Consider the following 18596-nt stretch of genomic DNA (forward strand, 5'->3'; position numbering starts at 1 on the left):
AATGAAGACTGGTAGCATGAATGTCTGTCTCTAATGTAGTTTGTTTTGTTTTGTAGGCTTCAAACAGTGCTTCGTATATCCAAGATGCCTTCCAGCTACTCCTGCCTGTGCTACAGATCTCTCTTATCCAGACTCAAACTGAGTTATCACATCAGTGAATGAATCCTGCTAGTCGAGCAGAAACCACATCTGCCCACTTGATCATTCCCTTGCCTGGGAATGGGGTAGGGACAGAAAATAAACGAAGCTTTAATCACTGGTACGACAGTGGTGTTGATAAAATGCTGACTGGCCAGGTCTTAGCTGTACAATTTGTCAAGAGACATGAGGGATGCAGTTAGCATAGTCTAGGCATCTGGGCAATCTGGCAAGTTAAAAGTGCAGGTTGTTTCTTAGGGTATGTCTACACTTAAACCACTACAGCTGTGCCTCTGTAGTACTTGAGTGTAGACACTACCTATGCTGACTGAAGGAGTTCTCCCATCATTGTAGGTAATCCACCTCCCCAAGATGCAATAGCTAGGTTGATGAAGAATTCTTCTGTCGATCTAGCTGTGTGTCTCAGGGGTGTGGATTTTTCACACCCCTGAGAGACATAGCTGTGACAATGTAAATTCCCAGTGTAGACCAGTCCTTAGTTTTGGATGACTGTTTATCACTCGTCTCTGTGCGCTCCCATAGCTGAGTATGTTATCAAGCTCTTTTAGGAACGACTATTTTGAGGAAGAATGAAGCTAAATCACTCTAGAGGAAAGAATAGGGTAACTGGTTAATGAGAATTTAACCAAACTCTCCAGCTGAGTTTGAATTCCAAGGCACATACTTCTGTTCCTGTTAAGTGTGTGCTGGGTACAAGATACGGCAAGGTTCAGGGTCTCAGGAATGATTTCAGCTTTGAAAGAACAGAATCTAAGGTCCCTGATGCTCTGTATATACAAAAGCAGCAGCTTGCTGAAGGGTGCTGGTCTCTTACGTACATACTGAGTTCTTGGATGGGGCTTGGGGATTTTGACGAAGACAGTGTTTCTCTTTCCTGCAAGATGTTTGCTTCAAGAAGAAAAGGGTTGCACGCAGGGTTACAGGTAGCCCCATTAGTGAGAAGAAAGCTGTAACAGGGCTGATTTGTCCAGAATAACAGGGTGCGTGGCCCTGTAGCAGTAAATGAAAAGCAACCGGAAGGGATGGGTTCCTGTTCAAGGAACAGAGCAGAGAATTTCTCATTACCTTTCAGTACAGCGTGACCCATCAGTCACAGTCTGTGTGTACAGACGTTTGTCACGTACTACGGAAGGCGTTTCTTAGGCTACTGTATAAAAATGGTGCACTGTACTACTTCCCGTCCCAGTAGGAGGCGATTAGAATGCGTCAGAGAGGAAACAGTTTGACAATGGCACTGGGACCCCTCACCTGCTCCACAAGCTGCTGTTCCACACAGGGCACCTTTTCCTTTGTGCTTTAAAAACCTTCCTTATTTTGTTACTCTTTGCACTCTGTACCTTGTGAGCTTCTTCACTGGAAGGGAACAGCCTCTGCTGCACCAACAGGGAAAGAAAGGAGGTGGCTTAAATGGAATAAAAAGGGAGTCCCGACAGCTAATGAGAGTAGACTGTCATACCTACGTTCCTCAGTACTGGCTCATCAGGAATGAGGAATCTCTAGTCCCAGCCTTAGCCGTCTTCAGGTTTTAGCGGGTCTTGCAAATCTCTACACTTGGGTTCCGTTCTTCCCTGTGCTCTGCTCCATTAATACAGCTTGTTGCCAAGCAGAGAGAGTTGGTTTTTACTACAGAAACACCTTTTGGCTAATAGCTTCTCCTATTTTGTATAGCTGGAAAAATTCTTGCTTCAGTTTTGGTTGAATGATCAAATCTGTGGATGGATTGACTTTTCTATTAATAAAACCATACATGGAATAAGTGTTCAGGCATTGTCCTGAGAATCCTACATCATATCTGGGGAGAGGTCGGGGGGGAGGATCAAAGGGATGGGGATGAAAGAACAACCTCCCCCCCCCACATACTCTATGCTCTCTTCTTTCACAGAGTCATTCTAGTCTGTATCGGTTCTTATACTGCACTCATCACCATAATGTCTGAATACCTGTGGGTCATTTTTTCTGTGGCCAGAAGCTGATTTAAATGCCAATGCTGTTTCATGTATCATGAACTGGCAATAACTAATCTGACAGAATTGTTCTGGGGTGCCAATGAAGTTGTGGCCTCACTCTATCTTCCTTCTCCCATGCCCTATGGCTGAGCAGTGTTTTTATATATGTATATAGGAGGGAGGCCAGAGCTCCATTCTCAACCTGGGGCGACAGTTGCCACAGATTGCTATCAAGGAAAGTGCATTGATACTTAAAGTATGCATTGTTTTCTATTGAGCTCCGTTTCCCAGCCTCCGGCTGTGGTTTTGAGCCCCATATTTACCAGGTCTTATATTGGTACTGGGGTGTTTTATCCCACAGTTAGACAGAGAGAGACAGGCTCCTTGGTGGATGTTGTAAATTCTCTGAGATGTGCCACTGTTTCAATGATGTAGACTTTATAAGCTCATAATTAAAAGGAAGTTTCTCCACTAACTGACTGAACACTATTTTTGTTCTGATGTCACTGTTCCACAACCAAACACTGAGCCAGAATCTGGATTAGTACCATGAAGCTGGCTGAGTAGTTCCTACAGCAATAAGAGAAATGCAAGAAAACAGTCAGAATTAGATGTGTCCGTCTTCACTTCCCTCTTCGACTGCTGCCGCTGGTCAGGTTCAGCTACCCCTGTTCACAGGGTATGGGATTTTAGCAAGTAGTCTGCATGTTTAGTGCCGTTCTACACAGGCAATCCCATTGAAAGCAAACGGGTGGCAGAATCAATCTCTGTAGAGAAGCAGGATTAGCTGAACTCAGGCTGCTAGTATCAGCGTAATTGTGTGTGATCGTCTAAATCCAGGATGTCAAGTGGGAAATAAGCAATGATAGCAAATGAGGTATTTAGAAACAATCCTTGAGTCTTTGCAAAATGCCAACCTCACTGATCAAGCCTACAGGTTGAGAAATAAAGGAAATGATAGACGAGCAGAGTGAATTAAGGAAAATGGATTTTGATGGGGCAGCAGCAGCAGCTTTTCAAATACATGGGGTTCTAGTCAGAAACACTCCAAACAGCTACATTTCTTTAAGGAATAAGATAGCAGGACTGTTGGGCTAGATATTCAACAGGAATGCACTACAGTAACAAATAGCCAACGCTAGAACAGCCTCATTCTTGTTCATACAAGTAGTAAATCTAGTTTACCAAAGAAAACAGCTATAGAGTCAATGCAAGTGCTTACTCAAAGGCTTTGTCTGGCTGCACTGTTTTCAAATGAATAGCGATCCTATTATTCAGCCTTGGCTGGTGCCTGAACTTGATGAGAGCTGGAAGTAATGTGAGAGCTCCTGGTGCTTGTTCTTTGAGGAGGTGAGAGGCTTTCTAGACTAGATAAAGGTCAGATAAGATGGAGGCAATGAAGTGTGCAGAGGGAAAAATGTAATTATTTTCTTTCATTCAATGAGATTCTGTTACACGTGGACTTAGAAAACAGCCTTCCATCAGCTGCTGTGCTAATGTAAAAAAAAATCTATATTCGGTACTGGATGGAATTATGGATATTTTCTCCCAGGGCTTGCCTGGCTATATCCCTGCTTGTTAATTTTTTTTATTATTAAGATACAAATGTGGATAATCAGAAAAATGTTTTATGAGCCTGGGGAGCGCAGTCAATTTCCAGCTGGTTTGAAAAGGAAGAAACAAAGGTCTGCTATCAGCAAGCGGTGGCAGAAGGATTGCCAACCAGGCGACCAAAACCTCGAGTGAATAAGGAGCTGGGCTGTCCCGAGTGGCTCAGATAAACACTTAAATGGCATGACTCAGAACTAAAGATAGAAGATGTGGGGGATAGTGATGCTGAAATCTTTCTCGAAGGTGCCCGAGTGCTAAATAAATCAGCTTGTCTACACAATATGGCAATGTCTTGGTTTTGGCAGTAGCGTTGTCCATGGAAGGATGAGCTCAAGAATGAACAACTGTACCCTGTTTATGGACATGACTGAAAACAGTCTCTTAGATCTTGTCTAGATCGGAAAAGTTTTTGTTTGGAATAAATTTAGGGTTTTTTGGGGGGTGTATGTGGGAAAACTACCTTGAGTACACACACTGAAAGTTCCTTTTTTGAACTATCTGGCATCTTACTCTGTGTTAATTAAGCCCCTTTGGAAATGTTAACAGACTGCTTTAATCAACACATCCATGCTCCAACTTATCCTGGCAGAGGCTCAATGCAACAAACTGTAACAAGGTGCACCTGTCATTTGGGAGCTAGCCAGCTGTTTGTACAAAGCTCCCATGGCACTGTTTCAAGTCAACAATCACAGTCTCCCAGCAGGAAAGGTGGGTTGTTGCATGCATGCTAATAGCCAAACTAGACATTCCACCTGGCTGAAATGTTTCAAAACTAACTTTATGAGCAATATTTCACTCGCGCTAGGGATAAGTACATTGGCTCCGTGACTACCTTCCCCTCCTGCTTTCCTTGGTCTTCAATGCTCTGTTAAGTTCAGCACACATGAAAGTGATGAGTATCACACTGAGCAGAGTCACGCATAGTTCAACTCTGGGAGCAAACCAACAAGAGTGTTTCAACCAACTACTGCTACAGTCTGGCCTAGATAGAGAGGCGGTCTCTGACACAGTCAGCTCGCGGGCCTTTTACGGCTTCCTGGGCAATCACTGTCACATTAAATTATATCCAGATGATGTGAGAAATGTTATGGGCTCATGTTGACCCGCACGGTTTAAACAGCGGCTGATACTCTGCGCTAGCTGAAGCTTCTGAGTGGACATCAAGCGTAACCCCAAGTTGAACAGTTTTAGAGTCCAGCCTGGAGCTGGCAAAGGCATGGATCGCCATGATGAGGTCACCAGCAGAAAGGAAAAGCCACAATCTCTACATCAGAAGGCATGTTAAGCCACTGCTGTTATCTGGGAATTGCAACTAACGGGGTTGGATCCCATTGGATGCTGAGATTGCAGACTGAGTCCCCAGGCTCTCTTCTTTCAGCTGAGAAATTTTAGGTGCACCTCGAACCCACCAACTCCATGCCATAAATGCTCACAGCAGATCACTTAATTTCCCTGTAGCCTTCTATGTCCTCTTCTAGAGATTCAAGTTTGTTGTGCTTGCAACACTCCAAGCTCCCTGGGCCCAGGTCTTGGATTCAAGCCTGGTCTTGTGCCATAGCACGATGGGCTTTTTTATATTTCATCTCTAAACTGTACTGGTAGTTGTAAGAGATGCTCCGGGTCAATGGCCAGGAATAACAACATGCAAAGCAGGGTTAATTACATTATAGCAATGCGTTCTTTATGATGCCTTCGAGAGTGATTCCTGCTGAGCGGTAAGCGTTTGAGGGCGTTTGCCTGAAGGGAGAACAGTTCAATTCCAGAGGCATATATGGTGTAGCTGGGCTTGATCATTAGGAGAATAAACTTTGCAAATTAGAGCTGAGCTCTGCAGGGGCAGCCCAGCTAGCCAGCTCGGGGAATCTCCTCAGCATAAAGGCAATGACCCTGAAGTTAAAGGCCAGCTGAATGGCTCCACTCTGCCCATGTAGGGACATACTGGAGTTGGATTGGGCTAGAGTGCAATGTGGTCCTGCTGCCTGCAGAATCCAGGAGGCACAAGGATACGCCCTCGCTGCCTGTACTCAATTCAAAACTGGGCCCACAACTTGCAATGAATTATTTACTTGGTGAACTGAATCCTGTGTGTATGAATTCTAGGGCAGCAATGGGGGCAAAGAAACCTAACACGTTTTAAGACTGAGCTTGATAAATGTATAGAGGGGATGGTATGATGAGATTGACTACAATGGCTTATGGCCCATCCGCAACTTCTATTAGCAAATATCTCCAATAGCTGGAGTTGTGACCATCGACGAGAGGGCTCTGAGTCACTACAGAGAATTCTTTCCCATGTGTCTGGCTGGTGGGTCTTGCCCACATGCTCAGGGTCTAATTGATCGCCATATCTGGAGTCAGGAAGGAATTTTCTCCTAGGTCAGATTGGCAGTCTCTGGTGTTTTTTGCCTTCCTCTGCAGTGTGGGGCATGGATCATTTGCTGGTTTGAACTAGATTAAATGGTGGATTCTCTGTAACTTGAAGTCTTTAAATCAAGATTTGAGGACTTCAGTAACTCAGCCAGAGGTTATAGGCCTATGACAGGAGTGGGTGGGCGAGGTTCTGTGGTCTGCGATGTGCAGGAGGTTCAGACTAGATGATCATGATGGTCCCTTCTGGCCTTAAAGTCTATGAGTCTATGAATTTTCCCCAACCAATTTTACTCATTCAAAGTGGCAAAGGTAATTCCCTCTTCCCGGGGGTGCTGCAAGGCTGAATTCATTAATTCTTGTAAAGTGCTTTGCAGTTCCACAGCCCTTAAAGTATTGTCACTGTTCTTTCATTGTATCAATATTATTGGAAATGAGGATGTTGCTTGGAAGAGGAAAAGCAGGGAGGAGCATATCCAGGCGATGTTTGGAACTAATACTTTAAGATTATTGGCTAACTACTGTCGTTAGAAGAAAAGGAGTACTTGTGGCACCTTAGAGACTAACAAATGAATTTAGCCGTATAGAGTGGAAATCTGTCAACTTCATGAATACTGTCGTTAGGTATTTAGCTAGTTAGAACTTGGAATGAAAGATCGCTGCAGGGGCAGACATGAAAAGGAACTGTCCACTCTAAGATATTCATCTGTCTGTCATAGTGTTTCATGTGTCAAGTACACAGTCTTCCTGGAGTAGCTGTCAGCCTGATTGCATATGTGAGAGCGAATATGACATAAGTAGGAGAGAGAGATTCCTGTCTTAATGGCTCTTCAAGCATCCTGGATGACCAGCTGCTGTCATAGCATTCCAAGCCAGGGGGTTTGGATTGAGTCTTGGAAGCCTGTTCCTGCTTCTTCTGAAGTCAATGGCTCAGCTCCCATTGCGCTCAGCATGGCAGGATCAAACACTCAGTGTCCATGTGGTGGGTGTTTTCCAACCAACCAACATAGCAGCCGTGATCTGCCTAGTGCGGGTCAGAAGTTCTTGAATGAGTCAGTGTTAGGCAGGCAGACAGGTTACTGCACACCTGGGCTGGGTCACTTGTGTTTCCTGGGATACTGTGATGCCAGAGGAGGAGGATGGAACCAGTTTTTCTGCTCTGGCAGTGGAACTGGGAGGAGACAGTACAAAATGACAAGACAGGAACTGCAGAGCTACTGCTACCAACTGAAAACTTGGGAGGCCACTTGACTTTTCCCCTGCCAGGTAAGGCCACTTTCTTCTCTTCCTTGGTGTCTTTCTGGGGATTTACAGCCTGGCTTTGTTACATGGGAACTCTGAGCAGTGGGGAAATGCGGGGTGTGATCTAGTAGCAGGTCCCACTCTGTTTGATTTCAGGCACTGAGACACACACATTTTTGCTTTGAATCCTGTTCTGCAGTACTTCCAGAGTGGGGAAATTGCAGTTCAGAAAGCAGTCCACCTGGACAAGGCTATAGCAGGGGTGGCTGTTATTTGTAAATTCTTTGTGTTCACAGGAAATAAGTAAATATAGATTAACATATTTGCATAGGCTTTATGAATATGCAGCTTTATTTTATTTGGTCTATAGAGCATTCTGGTTTGACCTTTTACTTCGGTTCATACAGCCTCCAGGGAAAACTGCAATTTGCCAATTACATGTTTATTGTCGCTGTCTGCTCACCCACTGTATAATCTAACAGTCTGGCGATGTGACTGCATGCAGCCTTTTTAAAAATTATTTTGCAGAAAGTGGGGTGAGCATGAGAATGAGCACAGGCTAGAACTGGCCAAACCAGATCTGGCTTTGGAAATGGATTAGAATGTCTATTGCTTTCATCTCAGCCTCCACCCACACAGTCAAATGCATTGCAATCGAACATTAAAGCAAACAAGCCTGGCTAAATGCGTGACACTGAGATTGGATCACGTTTACCAGGGCGAGGGGGTATGCCCTGCTCCTGGAGATCTAGCAGGACTGACTTTTCCCAAGCAAGTGGGGACTTGTAAGATGCGATATGGGTGACTCCCAGTTGTACATGCTCAGCACAGAAGCTGCTCACCAATAGCGATTTCCATTCTCTGCTGATACAAAGATGCGGCTGATGGGAGGTTTGAGAAAGGGAGGACTCTGTGACTGGCTCAGTCTGCTCGCTGCACCCACTTCCTGGGCAACTGATAGGACCGTAACTCACTCTGAGTGACACTGCAATTCTGTACCCCTTGGGGAGCTCCAAACAACTAGTCTCGCCTTCTTTTAAGGCCAGAAGGGACTGTTGTGATCACCTAGTCTGACATCCTGCATAACACAGGCCAGAGAACCTCCCCCGAGTGCTAATTCCTGTGTTAAGTCCATGACTGCTGGCTGGGCTGGAGCAGATCTTTTAGAAGGCCATCCAGACGTGACTTAAAGACTGTCAGTGATGGAGAATCTGCCACAGCCCTAGGTGAGTTGTTCCACTAGTTAATTTATGCTCATTGTTGAAACAGGAATGGTCTCATTAAGAGGGTTTTCATTAACCCAAGAAACTAACCATACTGGAAGGTGTTAAAACATTCAGGGCTCATCCTTAACCTGCAGGTTAAAGGAAAGCAGAAAGGTGAGTGTTGGGGACCCAGAAACAGTCGTTTTAATGCTGCAAAGCTCGGATCAATCCTGAAAATCACATAGTATTGTAACTTCTCTATCTAACTCTATCCTTGTCTGGGGATGTCTCTTTTCTAGGTGTTCTGAATCGACGTGCGAGAGCCAGGTAGCTGCTGCAGAATGTCTTCAATCTTAAAGAGTGAGTGGCTTTGCATCCGAGCAGGGAAACCACAGCAGAATTGAGTCGTGAGCATGATGTGGCATAAAGGGGTGTTGTGGAAGCGAGCTCTCCCTCCATCCTACCTGCTTCAGGCCCACAGGGCCATCAATCCTCACAATCACAGGTTGCAAGTCACTTGTCACATTGCTAACCGCATGTAACCTTATGCGGTAGTCACCAAAGGGAGCAGCTAGGTGTCTATCTGAAATCTCATTTGGAAAAACCCACTGCCAGTTCCTCTTTTCACCCCCACAAGCTCTCCCCTTGTCCTGCTCCTGGGAATATTCCACTCTGCTCCCTGTTGCCCAAGCTTGGAACATTTCACCGACATCTCTACTCTCATGTTGGCCTCCCACTCCCTATGCTCTTCCCAACCCTCTTGCCATAGAGATTATGTGGGCATGGCGATAGGAACGTCTTGTTCCTCTGAGGGTTTATGCACTGCCGAGGGGATCGTGACCTGGTGCAAATGGAGGTGTTGCGGAAGGAGCTCAAATGGTAGGCATTGACCCCTGTGGTGAATGGCTACAAGACTCAGTTCTCTGCTTGCCCTCTCCCTCCTTTGTGAATACACTAGGTGGAAAAGGGGAGGGTGTGCATAGAGAACAGGCATGTGTGAGGTTGTTGGGATGGTGGGGTGCACTTCCAGTTTGTCTTATGGTCCTCAAAGCTCATGCTTCCAGGTTTCAGACAGCTACCGCAGGGGCCAGGAAGGGATTTTTTTAAACCTCTTAGTGTATTCTGGAAGGGTTGTTTTTGGGTTTTTTAAATCTTCTTCCTCTGAAGCAGCAGGAAGATGGAGATGGGACATTGGTGGGGTGGGCCAAGGCTCTAAGGTGGTACCAGGCATTCTGTCTCTCAGGAGCTTGGCTGGCTGGTTCTTGCTCACATGCCCAGGGTTCTAACTGATCTCCCCACGTGTGGGCTCGGGAAGGAATTTTCCCCCAGGTCAGATTGTCAGTAACTTTGGAGGGTTTTCACCTTCCTCTGCAGTGTGTAGATGCGGGTCACTTGCCAGGATTATCTGTGTTTATCTCACTTAATCATTTCCCTGCCATTGTAGAGGCCTTGAGCACTGGTGCACCTCGGTCCCTCCTGTTCTCTGACTGTGGCATGCCATAGCCTCATCTCCTGCTGGCTGTAATGCTATGGCCTCATTCTGGTTGTTGGGTTTAGTGGGAGGGTGTTGGGTCATGTTGGTGGCCTGTGCTATACTGATCAACTCGATGCATTCTTAAACACACTCCCTCCCTCATGGAAATGAGGCCCATGTCCCCTCTTGACCTTTGCTGAGCTGGAATCACATGGAAGCAATGCACCGTGTTGTCAGTGGTGCAGGATTGGGGGTCCCTTGTGCTCCTTGTCCTTTCACCCCTTGTGCTTTGATGTGTAACACTTGACACACAGGCTGTGTGGGATGAGCTCCCTCTAGAGCCGGCGGGGAGTGCCAACTGACCTGTCCATTCATTCTCCTCCTCAGTGTTCGGAAGAGAAGACCAGAAGGATCAGGGAAAAGAGAAGGAGAAAGATAAGAAAGAGGGAGACAAGAAAGACAAGAAAAAGAAGGAGAAAAAGGTGAGGAACTAGTGGAGAATTCCCACATTCCGTGTATTGTCTGAGCATTTTGGATTCCCCATTGGAGCAGCGTGACTAAAACTGCCATTTCAGTACCTCAGAAACATTAAGGAATAACAAATTCCAACCTCCTTTTGACTCAATTTCAGAAAGTTTTCCTCCCCCAGCATCCCCTCCAAACACAGCCGAGTGCAATTGTGTGTTGGGTTCGTGACGAAGGTTCCGCCAGCTCAGCGCTCAGGCTGGTTGCACATCCCTGGTGCTCTTTGGGCAATTGGATGCTGTGATAGTCCCAGGTGCAATTCTGTGAGCAGACTGTGTGGTCATAAGAGTCCCTTTGGGTCTTACATGCTCTGAATCTCTGGGCGTGTTTGATTTCCCACCTCCTAGGATGGTGGCACTGTGTGTGTTACAGCTAGTACTGAGCATGAAAACCATTTCTCAGGGCAGGGAGGGGAGAGTCAGATAGGCTGTCTGATCATTGCCCCATCTCCTCCCTGCAGAGGTGCTCACTGGGAACAGAGGAAGTGAGAGTTAACATTGGCCTTTGTTGTAAAAGCAACAAAACAAAATGCAAGTGATCTCTCTTCCTCCACCCAACGTGACAGCAGGAGATGAGCTAGGATGCCTCTGGATAGACACCTACGCCGGCTGTGAAGCTTTGTTCCCTGTGCAGTGGTGCTATCACCATTGTAGTCATGAACCCTTTCTTCTGTGCCCCTTAGGGAGAGGGAGATGAAGATGATAGCAGCAGCAGCAGCAGCAGCAGCTCCGACAGTGATTCTGAAGAGGTAACTAGGAACTGATCAGTGCCTGGCAGATCTACTGGGCGGGTTTTCCCCTTTCTTTAGATTAGAACGTCCTTGTCCAGCCTGGGTCTGGTCACTGCTGTGGCAGTGTAAATTCTTTCCTTTCCTCCTCACTCCTTCTGAGAGACCAGCTTCTGCTGTCCCCTGCCAGTCTAGGGAAGGAGGAACAAAATCACATGGGCGCACCGTAAAGAAGCCCTGCTGCTACCATGTTAGTGCTACAGCCGGAGTTTGCAGGTGGCTCTGGGGATTTTTCTTCTTCCCTTTCCTGGAGGTGCGGTGTGCATGGGGTGGCCACTAAAGAGCATGAGAAGAGTTCAGAGTGGGTGACTTTGAAAATACCCCCATGGGTAAGTCAGATCTGCTACGGGAGCTGCTGAGAATCAGCTCTGAGCTCAGAGCACAAGCCTAGAGCTTGCAAGCTCCATTCTGCCTCTGGTACCCCGTGTGAATGCTCACAACACATCTGCAATCTCAGAATCTTGTGAGCCGCTGGAAAAGAGGCTCAACCCCTGAGGTTTTCTGACTGGCTGCCAGATCCACTTCCCCACAATGCATCAGACAGTCTCCTGAATTGTGTAATGTTTTTGCTGTTAGAAGCCCTGGCGAATGTCATCCCCCAAAGCCTCCGGTTATAAAGGATGCCTGAATGACAGCTAGCCATGTCATGTAAACAGCTATCCACTGGTCTCAGAAGCCCATCCAACCTCACAGGAAACCTTGTGGTCTGGGTAACATAGCCATCAAAAGATGATGTGCCACAATCACTCTTCCCGTCATAACTGCAGTGGGCTCAATTCTGCTATTGGACTCATCCATGCTACTCCCATTGAAGTTGTGTCCATGGGAGTCATGTGTCTGTATCAGGGTAAAATTTGGCTGTTGCAAGCCCATTGGTTCTAGCTGAGGATGACTGTAGTTCCGTGTTTATCCATCCAGGTGCCATGAGAGTAAGCAAGAGAGAGGGATGAGGAAACATACATCAGCTGCTCAGGCTCTGACACACCCCCTTGTTTCTCTTTGACTGATTCCCCTAGGGTCACCATGGTGACAAGAAGGAAAAGGAGAAGGATAAAGAATAACTTCTGAGGAGCCAATGGAGGCTACGTTTGTGTTTCCTGCCTTCACCCAGGTGCTGGGTAGAGTGAAGGAGAAGGGGATCAATCGTGAAAAAATGCACCTGGTGCTGAGGTTGTTTCATCCAAATAAAGTTGTTTTATACTAAAAAGATAGACTCTGTTTATTGACCAGTCAAACACCCCCCCCCCCATCTGTACTGAGCTATAACTTCCCTCCTTTTACTAATAATTACCTGGTAACATTTTCAAAGCTATGTATCAATAGCGGAGCAAATTTAATGCAGACCATTGGAATGGGCACTGGACTGGGAGCCAGGTGATCTGTGTTCTGTCCCTGGCTCTGACCTACTGTGTGTCCTTGGTCATGTCACCTTACCTCCCTGAGCCTCTGCTTCCCCTCCCATCCTTTGTCTGCTTGTTAGCTCTTCAGGGCTGGGATTAGCTATTGCTATGTGCACGTACAGCACCTTGTACAATGGGGCCCTGATTTCAGCCAGGGCCTCTACCATAATACAAATAATAATGGTGTAAGCTCCATCAGAGCCAAGGGAGGTATCACCAATTACACCACGACTGAATTTAGCCTATGGACTTCTGCAGCCCAGACTTTCCCTGGGTTCCTATGCAGATGGCTTGACTGTGCACTGTCCCTGAAAGGTTATGGGATGGGTGAATATTGTTATCCCCAATTTATAGCTGGGTGCTCTCCTGAGACCATGGGTGGATCCAGGGATTCACCCAAGCGATCCTGCTGCCCAGTCCTGTGCTTAGTCCACTGGATTAGGCAGCCTTTGGCTTTGCATGTGTTCCCTTTCCCTCTGTTCAGTTACTGGTTCCTCCCCCTTCTGGCACTCACACAGCTCCTAAGGAAACAACCAGCATGGGCAGCTCCTTTGGAAATCCAGACATCATGGTCTGTGATAGATCTGTCAGTCAGAGATGCCAAACACAAGCCAGATATTTCAAAAGGGCTCGGAATATTCAGGGCTACCAGGTTGTTAAAACCAAATCTGCTTTGAAATTTTCTCTTTTATGTTAAAGTGAAAAATGGGTAAGTTTTGAATGTTTTGCTCTTTGAAAACTTAAACATGGCCTCAGCACTGAGGTGATTAACCAGATTCTAGGGCACTCTTCAGCCCAAGGTGACACACACAGCTGACAGCTAAGCCGCCCCACGCCTGACAGCATTTGTTTTATTTATGGCAATCGATCCATATTCTTATAACCACCCAAGGTGAGGGAGATGCCATTAAAAATGAGGTATCGCTTCCATCTACTGGTGAAATGATTTTCTTGCAGCTAATCTAAGTGTTCCATAACCATTACCCACATCTGTTTTATAAGGTTTCCCTGGCAAACCACATGGCCGCGCCGTCTCTGAGAGACAATAAAAAACCATTAAAGATTCCAAGCAGGCTGCTGGCACTTGTTGATTTTTTTCTGTGCTCTAATTGTTTACGTTTTGAGAGTATATCTCCACGCAGTTAGTAAATTATATATGTACGTATGTATGTACAGTGGTTAGTACATTACATAAATACTGTATAATTAATATGTGGTATGAGATACTGCAAAGATCTTACCTAACACACCACAGACCATTTCAAATGGGGAACGCTGCCACAGATCTCTGCTGGCTTTGCAATTTGGCAACTGGCATGTTTAAACACCACCAGCAGCAGGAGCAAGTTTGTTCAGCAGGAGCAGCCTGAGCTATGCTCCTTGCCCACCCGAGCAACCCATCTATATTAAGGCCCTGATACAACAAAGTCTTATGCAACTGCTTAACTGACACTGCACTGACTACAGGCTTGTCTACCTGGGGAAATTGACAGGAAAGCTAACCCCGAATAGCCACTGCACTTTAACTTCACAACCTACCTTACTTCCTTGTGTCGATAAGCCCCTACTTTAGGGCTGGCCACAGCCCCTTATGGGTGGTGGGCATCCAGGAGCATCTGGGGTGTCAAATGCTCCAGGGTGTCAAATGTATCCCCTCCTTCCCCCACCTCCATTCCCAGTACACCCTATACTGAGGGGATTCAATGTAGCACCATTGTGCCGTCGCTGTGCCAGGCAGGGATATTTTCCATGAGGAGCCTTTCTGGTGTCGTAAAGAGGCCTTCAAGTAAAAGAACTAGGCCCTAGATTTTAATACCGATTGCAGTTTTTAGACTGTAAAGTCTTAAGGGAAGAGATCATAATTTTGTCATGTGTTTGTACAGCTGCTAGCACAATGGGGGGTCCTGATTCATTATCTGTGTCCAGAGGCACGACTGCAATACAAATAAATAGTACTAATAATCATGAACTGAAGAAACACCATTTGTACAAAATAAAGCAAGTGCTCTCCAAATTTGGACGATCGGTTTGCTTGTTTTACAATGAAAAGTATATTTTACATTTACTTTGCTCAGCAAAGGGGGAAAAAATAATTTGTTGCTAAAGTGGATTTCAGACAAACAAGTGTTTAAAAGCCAGGATCACTGAGGTTTTATTTAAATCAAAGAACACAGCTGCAAATATTGTTTCCACGTAACATATACAGCAGGATCTGAAACAGTCACAACAAACAGCAGAAAATAAGTTACAAAATACTGCACTAATTATAGACTTTGGTGAAAAAAATTATAGAACGGGGGCGGGGGAACAAAAGGGGGAGGAGCTGAATTGCTTTCTCAATGCACTGCAAGTAGTTGTGGTTTACTAAGCAAACACCAAGTCGAAACTTTGTGCTTTAGTTATATTTAGGCTTGGATGGATTTGAATTTTAATTGGTAAATGTCAATTTCACCATACACACATAAAAGGATGGAAAATATTTCCACTGATAATAATCAAAAGATACTGAGAGGCAAAGTAAGTGAAATGCTGCTTGAGAATGCAGCGTTTGATTTAAGGATACTTACTGTGTATAGTTTTGACATGTGATGCTGACAATTTGTGGTTTACTGGTTATAAAACTTTGACCTGCAGCAGCTACTGTCATTAAATGATTATTGTGTGCCCCCCGCACTGTCTGATCCTTCCATAATTCTGCACAACTGTGAACATGTAAATCAATACAAATAAAAACAAATGCTGAAAAATAAACTGATGTTAGTTGTCAATATTATTATAAAAACGACCGCCTTCTCCCAAGCCTAGTTAGATTAACATGGAGCCCTCAACAGAAAAGACCATTACTCAGCATTCTCTGCTTCCACTTCAGCTTTCACTTCTAATGTGCAGGATGCGTGGCAGAGATTTGGCCTAAAGCAAAATATTTGATACATCAGAGCATTTTATGCTCAGCTGAGGCATTACTCAAGGTCAATGGGCTCCTGCGGGAATACTTTCTGTGCAGCCTACAAAATTAAGGGCTTCAGTGTGCCTTTGCTTCACGCAACCATGAGGATTCCCCTTCACCATTGAGTAGATGGTGATGGATTCTCCAGAATTACAGACCCTTTGTTCCACATAGTGCAGGGGCTGTTCCTCTGATAAGTCCCCTCTGGGGACAACTGGGTGGGGAATGGGCAGCAGGTTGCACCACAGCTCTGCACCCCCATCTCCCAGCCAGCAGTGGGCCCAGCTGCAAATTATTCTCCCTTGCCACACTGTGCAACATGGGTAACGATTTAGGAGGCAGAGTCCCCCTTCCCCATGGGGCTGTGCAGCTTCTCCGCCCTCCCCCGCCCCTTTATTCCAGCTGTGCCTAAATTCTGCCCAAATCCACTGTTACATGTGTACGAACATCACCGTTGTGGGGAAAGCAGGACTGGGCACTTAATTTATTTTGCTTTGACAAACCCAGCACATTTCAAAGGCCTCTCATGCTCGGCACACTATATAATTTCTATGACTAAAGGCTTTTGCTCTGGCAAGCAGTGTAAGGTTTCCTGGATCGAGGCACTGTCGTGTGAATGATGACTTTCTCCAGGCACCATTGCTGTACATGTTCGTCTTCCTCAGGAGCTGAACCTCTCCCAAATCCCCAGCATCCCGATGGCCTTGGCTAGATTGTGGCATGTACAGAATACTGTTCACATTGTATTACCATTCATTATTTGCACCTTGGAGCCTCTGCTACAGACCAGGCCCGCATTGTGGTAGGTGCTGTACAGACACAGCATGTGCAGCCCAGATTATCATTGCACAAGGAAAGAGCAAAATCATTCACTAGCTTTGCTTTCATTCAGAAAAAGTCTCTACAGGTAATGACAGATTCCCTTTCCCCCCATAGTCCAAGGATTATTGTGGAAGGAACCAGTTCCATTATTTTCATGGCCCTGGATTACTGGGGCATGACTCATGCAATTGGTTCAAATCAGAATGATTCCTTCAGTGATTTGCAAACAAAAGGGATAATATTTAAAATTAATTGACGACCCAGTTCACCCATGCGAATAAACCCGTGCTGGACTCCAGCTGAAGCCAATGCAATTTATACACTTGCTTAGAGTTAACGATGCACATCAGAGTTTTGCTGGATAAAGAGACTTAACTGAACTGGGGTCTGAATATGCAAAAACCAGGCAAAACGTTTTGTTCTTGCAAAACCTCACTTGCCTCGATAATTTTGTGAACGGTACCGAGTCTTGCATGTAGTTTTGTACTATCCGACTGCAGTGCGTGGATAACTCAGCTAATGCCCTGTAGATCTCTGATCAAGAAAGGTTAGTCTTTTATTGAGACCCTCTTTTAACACCCAGCTCTTATATAGTGCTTTGCAAAGAAGGTCAGTATCATTATTCCCTTTTTACAGATGGGGATACTGAGGCAGAGAGAGGGAAGTGGCTCCCACAGCAGACCAGGGAATTGAACCCATGACTCCTGAGTCCCAGTCCTGGGCTCCATCCTCTAGACAATACTGCCTCATTCATCAATGCACTTAATCAGGTGTTGAAGTGCCTAAATGGTCCCCCTGGGATGCCTCAAAGTGCTCTGCTGAATCCGGACCTTATAGAGAAGGAATGTTGCGAAAAGAATGACTCTAGCAACCGAAATGCCACATTATGTAAGGCTCCGGGGTGGGGTGTAGGAAGGAGAACAACAAGAGAAACCGGCAGAGTCATAGTTACTTAAATCCCATCTTGTTTACATATGTTTACTCATATTTATATAACACTAGTGTTATCGCACTAGGCTCTCTTGAGGAGTGATACGTGGGATATGGTCCTCTCACCGGACTAGGCCTCAATGCATGCGCTGCCACACCCAGGCTCAGCCAAGGAGGTTTATCTCTTTAACCAAGTTTCTCACACAAACCGAAAGCCGTCTGAACTCTGTCCTCGGCCCCAGGCTTCACAGCCATCCCTCCCAGTCCCTGGGGTCTCTAGCACGCCAGCTCCTGGCAGCTTTTCAGAGCCCCGGCTCCAGGGACTCACCACAGAAGTTAGCTCCACCCCAGCAAGGCTTTCCCTCCCCATGGCCCAGCCTGTCTCAGTCCTTCCTCCTCCAGCTGTCCACCAGCAGCTGTTTATAGGCCCAGGGATAGCCCTGCCCTCTTTAATTAGCGGGATTGGGCTGCCCTGGCTCGGTCCAGGGGCACTGGGCTCAGTCTGTCCACAGGCAGCAGCTACCCCTGTGACATGTCTTCAGCTGGGAAGTGCTAGAGGCCCCTGGGTGAAGCTGGGTAGAGCCACGTCTTGAAGTAGCCCTGCAGGAAAATCCCCCTGTATTCTTATTCCTGTACTAAGCTGTGTGTACATTCAACGCTAATTTAACTGAGTGATCTCCCATTCTCTGCTTCTCATCTCTCTCTCTCTAGGGTACTTAGATGGCCCATTACTGGAGTACCTGAGCACCTCACAGTCTCTAATGTATTTCTCCTCACAAAATCCCTATGCCTGGGGCAGGGCGATTATCTCCATATTATAGCTGGGGAACTGAGGCCTAGCAACGCTAAGGGACTTGTCCAAGATCACAGGAAGTCTGTGGCAGAGCTCTCCTTTATCGTTGCAAAGACCAACGCTCTAATCCTTGAGCTATGGAGCCAGGGCCCAGGTGTCCTCAACATGGGGTGGAGGCTGGTCCCAGCCGATGAGCAACAAGCGAGCTATTGCAACTGCATGGCTGTGAAAGCTGCCATGGAATTGGGGCTTCAGAGTCCAGTTTTGGCCATAGTCATATCTGGAGGTCGCTAGCCAGCCAGAACTTCGGTTTGGAGTGGGAGAGAGGCTGTGTCCCCTCTACCTTCTCTGGCAGCTGATTCTAAGAGTTCTTTTCTATGTGGACTAA

At 46.2% G+C, this 18596-nt stretch overlaps 1 protein-coding gene and 1 long non-coding RNA gene across 2 annotated transcripts in view; one reads left to right on the forward strand and one right to left on the reverse strand.

Annotated features, from left to right (window-relative positions):
• The window catches only part of FAM114A2 (family with sequence similarity 114 member A2), an 18201-nt gene extending 15628 nt beyond the window's left edge, over window positions 1-2573 (forward strand). The window contains exon 14 of the mRNA XM_038412713.2: window positions 57-2573. Coding sequence (XP_038268641.1) covers window positions 57-158 — 102 coding nt within the window. The 3' untranslated portion in view covers window positions 159-2573. The remainder of the gene's footprint in view (window positions 1-56) is intronic.
• LOC122455625 overlaps window positions 1-17759 on the reverse strand; it is a 23216-nt gene extending 5457 nt beyond the window's left edge. The window contains exon 1 of the long non-coding RNA XR_006273954.1: window positions 15284-17759. This is a non-coding gene — a long non-coding RNA (uncharacterized LOC122455625). The remainder of the gene's footprint in view (window positions 1-15283) is intronic.
• Window positions 17760-18596: the final 837 nt, after the last annotated feature.

Source organism: Dermochelys coriacea, chromosome 8, assembly GCF_009764565.3.
Source record: "Dermochelys coriacea isolate rDerCor1 chromosome 8, rDerCor1.pri.v4, whole genome shotgun sequence".
Taxonomy (NCBI): Eukaryota; Metazoa; Chordata; order Testudines; family Dermochelyidae; genus Dermochelys; species Dermochelys coriacea.